The sequence below is a fragment of the Vipera ursinii genome (assembly GCF_947247035.1).
Source record: "Vipera ursinii genome assembly, chromosome: Z".
Classification (NCBI taxonomy): domain Eukaryota; kingdom Metazoa; phylum Chordata; class Lepidosauria; order Squamata; family Viperidae; genus Vipera; species Vipera ursinii.
In genome coordinates, this window is record NC_139517.1 from 91,088,794 (window position 1) to 91,100,530 (window position 11,737).

The 11,737-nt window shown below is 36.7% G+C and overlaps 1 protein-coding gene across 1 annotated transcript in view; it reads right to left on the reverse strand.

Moving 5' to 3' along the window:
* Nucleotides 1–10,944, reverse strand: part of GPNMB (glycoprotein nmb) — a 20,370-nt gene extending 9,426 nt beyond the window's left edge. Inside the window, exons 1-5 of the mRNA XM_083376237.1 lie at nucleotides 10,882–10,944; nucleotides 10,026–10,105; nucleotides 8,417–8,569; nucleotides 3,071–3,214; nucleotides 1,467–1,640 (exon numbers count right to left, since the gene is read on the reverse strand). Of these exons, the coding sequence (XP_083232363.1) occupies nucleotides 1,467–1,640; nucleotides 3,071–3,214; nucleotides 8,417–8,569; nucleotides 10,026–10,104 (550 nt within the window). The 5' untranslated portion in view covers nucleotide 10,105; nucleotides 10,882–10,944. The remainder of the gene's footprint in view (nucleotides 1–1,466; nucleotides 1,641–3,070; nucleotides 3,215–8,416; nucleotides 8,570–10,025; nucleotides 10,106–10,881) is intronic.
* Between the last annotated feature and the right edge of the window lie 793 nt (nucleotides 10,945–11,737).

The window sequence follows — 11,737 nt, forward strand, 5'->3', positions numbered from 1 at the left end:
GGAAAGAAGAGAAAGGGACGGCCAGCAACAAGATGGATAGAATCAGTTACAGAGGCAATATTGGGAGACATAAAAAAACAGATTGCCCTAGAGAAAATCTACCTATGTGGTTGCTAGGAGTTGATTTGATGGCACCTAATCAATCAAAGTACTTCATAAATAGAAGGTTCTACATTTAATTGCTAATGAAATGGATTGCAAATAATAGATCTGGGAAATATTTATTTCTGGGCCAAAATATACACAAGAGGTAGGCCTACATGGCATGGGTCCGGACTACCTACGGCAGCACCTGCTGCCGGCGTCAACTTCCCTCCGTCCAGTGCGCTCCCACAGAGTGGGCCTCCTCAGGGTGCCTCCGATCAGAGAATGTCGATTGGTGGCCCCCAGGGGGAGAGCGTTCTCTGTGGGAACCGCTTGCCGGTTGAGCTCTCGATGGCCCCCAGCCTTCGCTCCTTCTGACGCGATCTAAAAACCTATCTATTTGAACAATCCGGCCTGGTCTGATGGGTTTGGGGTTTGGGTTTGGTTTTAACATAGTTTTTAATTATTGTATTATATTGGGCATAATTATTTAATCTTTTTTAACTCTTGTGTTTTGTATTTCGATATTTATTGCCCTGTACACCGCCCTGAGTCCTTCGGGAGAAGGGCGGTATAAAAATTTAATAAATAAATAAATAATAAATAAACCTAATGGCTCCCTTCAAATCCAGCCAGAATATTCAAGTGTTCAGGGATAATAATAACAAACCCAACACCTCTGGAGATCTGATTTTTCTGTGACATATTTGTCATTCCCACACATTGGTACACTCATTTACCTCTAATTCTTTCATCCTTTATAAGGGACAGGTAAGAAACATCTCTTCAGCTAGCATTTACATATTTAAACATTTAAATGCCATATACAGTATGTATCATTTAAAGACTTGTCCTCCCTCCCTTCCTCCCTTTTATGCCATTAGTTGCTTAGTGGAAGTCAGAATAAAAGAACAAATACACTAGAGAAAACAAAAAACACTTATATAAATAAAGAAACAAAGTATTCATTTTTGACAGAAAAGCTCTTAAAGATATGTGAAGTTATACTGTAAATGCTAATTTAGATATACGTGATTTAGTAGCTGAATATTTGTAGAGATTTTAAAAAGCTTTTTTTTAAAAAAAAAATCAATATAATTATAATTCACTTCAGAAAAGTTCTTCAAGGTTACTGTATTTTTGTAACTCTGCATCAATTGTACAATTTATTGTGGAAAAGTTATTAAGAACAATTTACTATGAGATGCATACATGTCCTATCTCATCTTGAAATGCTATTTTCAAGGCTGCCCTGAACCAATGGCTTTCTCAGACAGCTACCAGGTTTTGCTTATATAGGACACTTGCAAATAATTTTTCATACAGCTGTACAAAATAAAATTTTAAAAAATTAAATCTAGAAATACATTTTAAAGACCAACCAATTGTATGAAATATGTAGATGAAATTTCTTCTCCTCCACCCATGGTGATAAGGAAAAGGTTTTCCATCTGGGAAAACATTATAGCTGTTGTTATATGTGCAGTTTAGCCAGCTACAGTCATCAATCCATTGGGTCCAATTATAAACATATTCATCAGAAAGAACGGAAGAATCTAAAAACAAAAAGGAAAATATGGGGGGGGGGGAGAACAAATTTTAAAGCATTTTCTTCAGAATGGTGCATATGTTGTTGTTGTTGTTAGCTGCGAAGTCGTGTCCGACCCATCGCGACCCCATGGACAACGTTCCTCCAGGCCTTCCTGTCCTCTACCATCTTCTGGAGTCCCTTTAAGCTCACGCTTACTGCTTCAGTGACTCCATCCAGCCACCTCGTTCTCTGTCGTCCCCTTCTTCTCTTGCCCTCAATCTTTCCCACCATTAGGCTCTTCTCCAGTGAGTCCTTCCTTCTCATTAGGTGGCCAAAGTATTTGAGTTTTAGCTTCAGGATCTGGCCTTCTAAAGAGCAGTCAGGGTTGATCTCCTCTAGGACTGACCGGTTTGATCACCTGGCAGTCCAAGGGACTTGCAGGAGTCTTCTCCAGCACCATAGTTCAAAGGCCTCAATTCTTTGGTGCTCAGCCTTTCTTATGGTCCAGCTTTCACTGCCACACATTGCAACTGGGAAAACCTTTCATATATTGGAATTTAATTCCTTCATTTTGATAGAATGTAGAAAAATTCAGATTGGGAAATCAGGATCAAGTTTATCAAGGCTGCAGTCCTAAACATACCATATTTTTCGATGTATAAGACGACTGGATGTATAAGACGACCCCCTACATTTCCTGTTAAATTATAGGGTTTGGGCTATACTCACCATATAAGACTACCCCTCTTCCAACGCAGACCAAATAAAAATTAAAAAACATCAGATTTGATTTTAATATGGTAATTGTAATTCAAATGCTTATGACATGCAGGTACTTGGTAGGAAAACTGTCACTTATAAACATAAGGTTGTTTGTCATCAAACATGTAAACATAAAACAGTGCAAACTTTTCCTAATTCACTCTAAAGCTTTCCCTGCGCAGACCAAATAGGAGATCCGCTCCAGGTTTTCCAGCCAGCCCGCCCAGTTCCTGAGTCGAATGTGTCATTAGAGCTAAGCAGCTGCTTTGGCTGCTGCATTCCCCACCTGCCTTTCAAGTTGGGATAGACTGCAACTGCTCTTCAACTTTAGAAGGAAAGATGCCCAGACCCCAGCCTGAAAAAATCACAGACTGCAGCTTCTTCTCCAATTGGTCCCACTTTCCCTGCGCAGACCAAATGGGAAATCCGCTCCAGGTTTTCCAGACAGCCCTGTCCCTAAAGTTTCAGGACCCCTGACTTTTGAGAAGATTTCATGGGTTAAAAAGTCGTCTTATACGCCAGAAAATACGGTAGTTACATAGTTACAAGAGCTTACTGGATTAAACAGAAAAACAAATTGGGCACCATTTCAATCATATTAATGAAGACGTGTTAACCGTCTTTAACAGTAAAATAACAAAATAATAACAACAATAAAACCAAAACAGCAATAATAAAAATGTAATTACTTACTGTTTAGGCACTTTCGATCATATATTATATTGCTGTCATTGTCTTCCTTCTGACATCTGGGAAATTTTAGCATTGCAGTAAATGTCACATTAGATCCTACTAGAGCTGGGCTATCATTGGTCAAACTAGCTACTACTTTTCCCCCTGAAAAGCAAAAAATAAAATAAATTTATTACATTGCTATTCTACTTTTCCTCCACAGAGCACCAGAAACCTGTGGTACACAAAATTATCTCTCCCACTGCCATTTTATTTTGATTACAATTTTAGGCATTATGGAATCAGTTTGGTATAGTGATTGAGACAATATGCTAGAAACCAGGAGAGTGAGAGATGTTCTCCTGCCTTAGGACAAAGCCAGATGGGTGATCTTGGCCAGTCACTCTCCCTTGACCTTGAGAAGGAAGCAATATCAAACCACTTCTGAAATCCTGCCAAAGAAACTGTAGGGACTTGTCCATGTAGTCACTAAAGTCAAAAGTACTGATTTAAAAATTGACAAATCAATATAGATACATCACACATTATAGATAAACATTATACAGGTGGTCCTCAACTTAAGACCACAATTGAATCCAGAATGTATGTTGCTAAGTGAGAAATTTGTTAAATGAGTTTTGCCTCATTTTACGAATTTCTTGCTATATTTGTTAAGTGAATCACTGCAGTTCTTAAATTAGTAACACAATTGTTAAGTGAATCGGGTTTCCCCATTGACTTTGCTTATGAGAAGGTCGCAAAAGGGGATCACATGACCCTGGGATACTGGAACAGTCATAAATATGAGCCGGTTGCCAAGCATCTGATTTTGATCACATTACCATGGGGATGCTGCAACAGTCATAACTGTGAAAAATGGTCATAAGTCACTTTTTTCAGTGCTTTTGTAACTTCAAATAGTTGAAGACTACCTGTATTGCATCTTTCCAAACTGTTTCATGATTTTTAGTGAGTTTTTGTAACATGCACCAGTCTTTTCACTTTCAAAAATATTTAATTTTAATAACTGCTATCAAAAACAGTTTGACAAATTCGGTATAAATTTAAATATTCAGTGCAAATAGTGTAATAAAATTGTGTGATACTTTCTGAAGCTAGGTAGAAAACAAAATCATCCTTGCATAAGATGGGGATGTCTGCTGGGATATTCAAAAGTTTTGCAAATGCAAAACAAAAACAAAAAACCCTGTAATGTTGGAAATGGAAAGATCTTTGCAACAATTCAGGTATGTGTGTGTGTGTGTGTGTGTGTGTGTGTGTGTGTGTGTGTGTGTTTATTAAGTGGATTTGAAAATGTTTTTCCTTCCATATATAAAATGATTGAATAATTTTCAGTGCTTGTAAAATATTATAAAATATTATTGGAAGTGAATGTTAAAGTATGTATGTTAAGGGGAAGTAAAAAATATATTAAAATTTATTGATTTTAGACATTTTTTTAAAGAAAAGTTTAGTGTTTTAAAAAGGATGTAAAAAAGTCTTTTTTCCCTTTGTTAAAGAATCTGAAAGAATATAGTAAATGTTGTTAATCATGATAGTCTATAAAGATTAATAAGTGAAAACAGAAATATATATTATTTCCCACAGCAAGGAAAAAAATCAGAGATGGTTAAACTGATTGCTTTATGCAAAGAAGAGAATATATCTAATTTTGTTTCTATTTGAAAATTGTTTCTGGATTTTGTGTTTGTGATGGAAAAAACCTGAAACTTTGATTTTGGTTTTGCTGATTAGATATATTTGTTGTTACAGAAATGGCCCATATATACTACTCTGTAAAAGTAAAAAGCTAAGGTTGTAATGTTATTAACTTATACTGTACTAAAGAGAGTCAGAAATCAACATCTTTTTTTCTCCCCCCACCCTGCCACTTGTATCCCACATTTTTTCTTCTTCCCTTTTTCCTAGTTTCTCATTATTTTTATTTTCCTTTGTATTTTATATTCTGATAAACCAATAAAATGCTAACTAATTTGGGGGATGAGGAATGAAGAAGTGGAAAAGAAGATCCTACTGAAGAATTTAGATGGATGGATGGCAGGCATCATAAATAGGAATGTTCTGTTTTGTTTTTCTTCAAATTATTTGTTTAAAGAATATTTCGATGAACATTCCCATAGGCAGAGTATTTATTTAATAACAGGATAAGCAAGGAATATTCTAATGTTCTGCACTGATTCCTATCTTCCAGTTATACTTCGATGGAGGCATTGTGGGTGAATTGTCCCCTGGGCCTTCTTCAAAACAGACCCATGAAAATTCTGAGAGATGGCAGAATGACAATGAAATCTACAACAGTAGAGAATAATGCCAGCATCCTCTGTTGCCTTGGGCAAATGCAATAAGTCAGATTGCCATCAAGTCTTCCTTAGTTCTCTTTCTTTGATAAACCATACTGCACTTCAGGCACTCAAAGTGCCCGACAATTAATGTTTTGAAATCTAATTGGAAAATAAATCAATAGACAAGTATTATTTACACAACTTAAAAAACCTGATTTATGATCTCATACCAGAGACATATGTATGTCAGTAGGAGGATCAAAAAAGTAAAAATGATGACTGCGATCATGAGATTCTAGCATCATCTCTTGTTTACAAATGTCCCAGTGTAAAAGGGATGGGCCAATCATGTGGTCTTGACTAACATGAGTTTTTGGATCACTCTGCAGATGCCATTTCAGCAGAAAACGTATGGACTAAGTTCAAGTTTGGAAAGAATACATTTTTTAGCTTGGAATAAATAGAGAAGAAACATATCTTTTCCATGTTGAACAGTTGGTGATAGTAGACTAGACTAGACTAGACTAGACTAGACTAGACTAGACTAGACTAGACTAGACTAGACTAGACTAGAATAGAATAGAATAGAATAGAATAGAAGCTGGAAGGGACATTGGAGGTCTTCTGGTCCAGCCCCCTTCTCAAGCAGGAGAACCAATATCAAGGGTATGCAACCTTGGCTCTTTTATGACTCATGGACTTCAACTCCCAGGTTGCCTACCCCTGACCTATACCATCCCAGACAAGTGACTGTCTAGCCTCTTCTTAAAAATCTCCAGTGAGGAACACCCACGATTTCTGGAGGCAAGCTATTTTACTGGTTAATTGTCCTCACTGTCAAGAAGTTTCTCGTTAATTCCAGATTGCTCCTCTCTTTCTTCAGTTTCCAACCATTGTTGCTTGTCCTGCCCTCTGGTGCTTTGGTGAATAACGTGACCCCCTCTTCTATGTGGCAGCTCCTCAAATACTGGAACACTGCTATCATGTCTCCCCTATTTCTTCTTTTCTTAGACTAGCCAGACCCAAGTCCTCCAGCCATTCTTCGTATATTTTAGTCTCCAGGTCTTTGATCATCTTAGTTTCTCTTCTCTGAATTTTTTCCAAACTCTCAACATCTTTCTTGTAATATGGTGACCAAAATTGGCTCCAGTATTCCAGGTGAGGTCTCACTAGGGTTTTATAAAGTGGTACTAATACTTCATGTGATCTTGATTCTTTGCCTCGGTTTATACAACCCAGGATTGTATTAGCTTTTTTGGCTGCTGCTGCTGCACACTGCTGGCTCATGGTTAAATGGCCATCTGCTACGACTCCAAGGTCTCTCTCACAGTTACTGTTTTTGAGTCAAGTCTCGCCTAATCTGTACTTGTACCTTTGATTTTTTCCTGCCTAAATGTAAAACTTTGCTTTTCTCTACATTGAAACTCATTTTGTTGGATAGGGCCCATTGCTCAAGTTTGTCAAGATCTTTTTGGATCTTGAGTTTGTCTTCCGGGGTGTTGGCTACTCCTGCAGTTTAGTGTGATCTTCAATTTGATAACTTCCCCTTTTATTCTCTCATTTAAGTCATTTATGAAGATTACTGGGCCTAAGACGCAACCTTGTGGTACCCCACTGCTTACTTCTCTGCATGTGGATGTAGTGCCATTGAGGACTACTCACTGAGTACGGTTTGCAAGCCAGCTACAGATCCATCTGGTGGAGATGTTGTCTATTCCATCTTTTTCTAGCTTACCAAGGAGTAGGTTGTGGTCTACTTTCTAAAGTGCCTTACTGAAATCTAAGTACATTATGTCTACAGCATTTTGCTGGTCTACTGATTTACTTACTTTATCAAAGAATGAAATAAGATTGGTTTGGCATGATCTGTTTTTAACAAACCCATGCTAGTTATAACTTTGTTTGCTTCTAGTTGTTCACAGGTCTGTTTTTTGATTATCTTTTGATTATCTTTTCTAGGATCTTCCCAGGTATTGATGTTAAACTGGTCTGTATTCCTGGGTCCATTTTCCCCCTTTCTTGAATATAAATATATATATAAGTAAATATATATCTTTTAATCTTCTAATTATTTTATACTGCTATTTATGAAATTGTAAGCTGCCCAGAGTCACTTGATAGTAAGATAGAGGCATAAAAATTTAATAAATAAGGAAGTAAGTAAAAGGAGGGCATTATGAAGAGATCCTTCCCATTTACAGCCGTGCTGCAATGGGCTGATTGTCATATAATCAGCCCAAAATCCTTTAAAATTTTAATAATTGAAACCAGTACTTTATACTAAGCATAAAAACTAACCCTAAGCAAACTATAATACTAAAATCAGCCTACAAACTCAAGAAAGTCTAATGCTAACTCCGTGTTTAGTCTAATTTCATTAGGAAATTTTAACTAAAAGCTACTGCAAGATTATATTTTGTGAAAATATTTTTTGTGACATTCTTTACAAACCTGGATTTTGCAACATCCATTTGTGACATTATATCTTTGTGACACTAAAGCTGCCATGAACTTAGAAAGTTTGGGATCCTGTGTGATAAGCATTACAAATTCAAATCAGTTGTATTGCAGAAGAATGTTAAGATTAACCTTTGATATCACACTTCATTGTGTTAGAGTTTCTCAGGGTATAATTACAAGTTTCAGGAAGCCTAATCATAATTTCACACTAATTCCAGTAGATATTTTAAATCCTAAAGGTTTATACATAATTCAAAAGCATGCTCCAGTCTAATTGTAAGACTAATGGTATGCATGCTTAAGTCTATAAAGGCAGAACTCTTGTTACTCCAAATCTTTGGCTAACACCTCGTGTCAAGTCATGTGTGCAGTATCAGAGAAGACAAGTTTGATAATATTTAGTTAGTTGGATCACATAATTTGTAAAAAACAACTAAATATTTTCACAAACAAAAAACATATTCATTGTTCTACAGAAAACAAAATTATCCCTCTGGCCAAGCTCCACTTATACTGTATCATCCATGTTATTCTACAGTTGCATTCACTTCAGGTTGAGTGCCTTTTCCCACCCATCTTTACCCTTTCATGCACATAGAATTACCTTTCCAGCAGTTTTTCCATCTGGAGTCTCCTTTCTCCCAGGTGGGATAAAGCTTATCATTCCAATTATTATGATCAGAATACCAATGATCTAGCCTGTGGTGGTACTTTTTATGAGAATATTCTTTTCCATGAGGCATCACATCTCGAAACCCTACACAGAAAAATTCAAAACATGCAACAAAGTTAAGAATTTTATTTGTTTTACACATGTAAAGAAAGGTTTACATGTGCCCATGCTCAGGCTGAGGTACCCTCATTCAGAAAACTGTAAAAGCAGCTTTTCTCAGGAATTCTGCCCCTAGATGGGAGAAGCCAAAACTCATCTTCTGGCCCAGCTTGCTTTACCCCGACCATACTATATTGACGGTAATATGCAATCTGCAACTATGGTTGAAAGCATAAGATATGTGCCAATCCCTTCTTCACAGAATTTTAGTACTCCTATTCACTAAGTATTTAATCATGTATACAACTGTGCTAATTTGAAAATAAATCTTATAGCTATGTCAGGCTTTTTTTGTCATAGAACACTCAGAATGGAGTTCCGGCACCTTTTTTGGATGGAACCTTGTAGGGTAGGCAAGGCGGGTTGTATGACATGTGTGAGTTCCGGCACCTTTTTCTTTTACCAAAAAAGCACTGGCTATGTGCACTGATGAAAATCTGTTCATTCTCCATAATCTCATGATATGGAGTTTTGGAGGATGTTTAAAGCATATCCCGTTTTGACCAATAGATCAATAGTGCCACAGAAGAGTATTTGTTTCCTTTTTAATTGTCATTAATATTCAAAACATTTGAATTAACATTTGTTTTTTTTTAAATTTCTACTTTATGGCATTATACAAGGGTTGATTAAAAAGTAATGTTTCCAGTTTGTCAACAAATGTCAGGACTAATGCACTAGAAGGTCTGTTTAACATCTGTTCTTTCACTTCAGTCAATGGGAAGAGGCTGTGAAAAAAGGTTGCATTTCTGTTGCTTGTATGCTTTAAGCAATTGAAGTTTTAATGCCTAAAGGAGACCCTCCAAATGAAATTCACTGCAAATGCAGATTGTTTAAAGTAATTACTGTCTTTGATATAAGTACTGTGTGTCACACCCACAAAAAAACATAAAGATGGTGAGTTAGGGATAATTGTTTTGTGTAATTAAGAACAAAATTTATAATTTATAACTGCAACTAAAGAGTTTTACTTGACAAATGCTGATGAACTGATTAAAGAAAAGTAACATCACTCCAAGAAAAACTGCTATTAATCTTGGCACTTAGCAGGAGCATGTGGGTCACATTATTGATGTTTTTCAATATCAGAGGTTTTGTTGAATAGAAGTTCCTTTATGCTGATGGCAAAGATTAAAGCTTCAAGAGTTTAAATTTGCCAGCAATTTTCATGCTATGAAAGAAGGGGAGGATTTTCTTCTCTGCTTTCTTAAGCAGAATCCTTCATCCCCAAATTTCACTTGATTCCTATAAAGTGTTTTTAGAAGTGTAAATTAAGGACACCCCAGCCATCATTTCTACATCTGATTCCCCCACCCAGAATCGGCAATTCTACAGGCAGTTTTCATATGGAGGAGAAGAAGTGGAAAAAGCAAGGACTCACGTTTGGCGGCTGTAGCACTCAAAACATGTTCACCAACAAACAAGTATCCAAGGAGGAAGAATAGACAAGCCCACTTCATCCTGAATAGACAGAGACAGACACCCACACTACAGAACTTGTACAGAACCTGACTTGATGTCCCTCTCATCTCTTCAAAGTGAGACTGGGACAAAATTTCCCTGCTCTCCTCCTCTCTTGGTTAAATTAGGATCTTGGGGCTCATCATGTGATGGGCCTGGATTAAGAAGAGATGCATGATTTTGTTTTTTCTGCCTCCCTTTTTTTCCCCCTGCAGCTCATGTGCTTATGAGTCATTCCTCTCATTTTTAATATTCACTGGGATTTTTATAGAGCTCTGCTTAGCACTTTTGCCTTTCAGGAATTTCTGGTGCAATTTTGCACCTTTAACAGAGAAGTCATAATCATTTATTGTCTGCTAATATTTTAATCCTTACAGTGATTCAAAGATGGATAAGTTCTACACCTTCCAGGAATAATGTCTATACAAAAGAAAGTATCTGAGAATCACAAGTGCTTCTAAGAGTTCTGTAACAGTCAAGTCAGGACTACCAAGATAGGGTTTCATATTACAGGACCAAGTGCAGTTCAAGCACATTATATATCAGTCCTGTAGAGCAGGAACACTATGTTGACCCTAGTTTTGCAGTTCTTCCCTAAGGCAATCAGGACATGAATCAAGCATTTGTAGTGGGCAAAGGATTTGACAAGGGAAAATGTGTGCCTTAAAGTTTAACTTTCCACTCAAAATTTTGAAAATTGATTCTGAACTTTTTGAAATGTAGCTAACCAACATGCCATGCAAACGCTAATGTGGGCCTAAAACAAAGTTACACACCCTTTCCCTTGAGCATCAAAGTGGGGTCTCAGAATCCTTCTGGGTCCCTGCTCTTCCAGGGATCTGTAAAGTCAAATAAATGAATATTTTAAAATTTCTCAGTATTATTTTCTAATATAGTAAATACTGGTAGATGTAACTCACATAAACCAAAGTTCTTTGGGGTCTTCACCCATTTTTAAGAATGTAAAAGGATCCTGCAAACAAAATGTTTTGAGAATTACTATCCTAGAGAAAAATACCATTACAGTATGAATTGGGTTTTTTTGTTCCTCTCCTTCCTGCAGAAACAGTTGTTATTTTCTTTTAATGAGAATCTGTCAGTAGATTTTACACAAAAATGTTACAAGATCTAAAAAAGTCTAAAAGCTTTAGTTGATCACCAGTTTCCTACAGTACCTAGCCAAATGCCATACTAGATTCAGGGTCACTAAACATGACACAAAATCGTGAGACTCCATTTTAACTAACTCTAACTAACTTTAATCTGCTAATTCCAATCTAAAACAAGAACTCTTCACTGAACATTGTCAGGAAGCTTTTTTTTTAAAAAAAACCATCTCAGACAAGAAATGCTCTTAAATGCTCAGCAGGGCTTCCTTAAATGTTGTGGTGGAAACACCATTAGCTAGTTGCATAAATTGGGGGCGGGCATATGCTCACAAAGAATAGTAGAAAAAATGTGGTGGCATGTCACAAATTTGAAACTGTACGTGGTCAGCTGTTTCCTATGCTCTCCCCTGTATAAAGCACACTTTCATTAGGAGTTTAGCTGGCATTCACATGATTGCCAAATGACTGACTCTTTTACCCTAGGAATCATCCAATTTGTTGTCCTATAGGTGTGCTGAATACA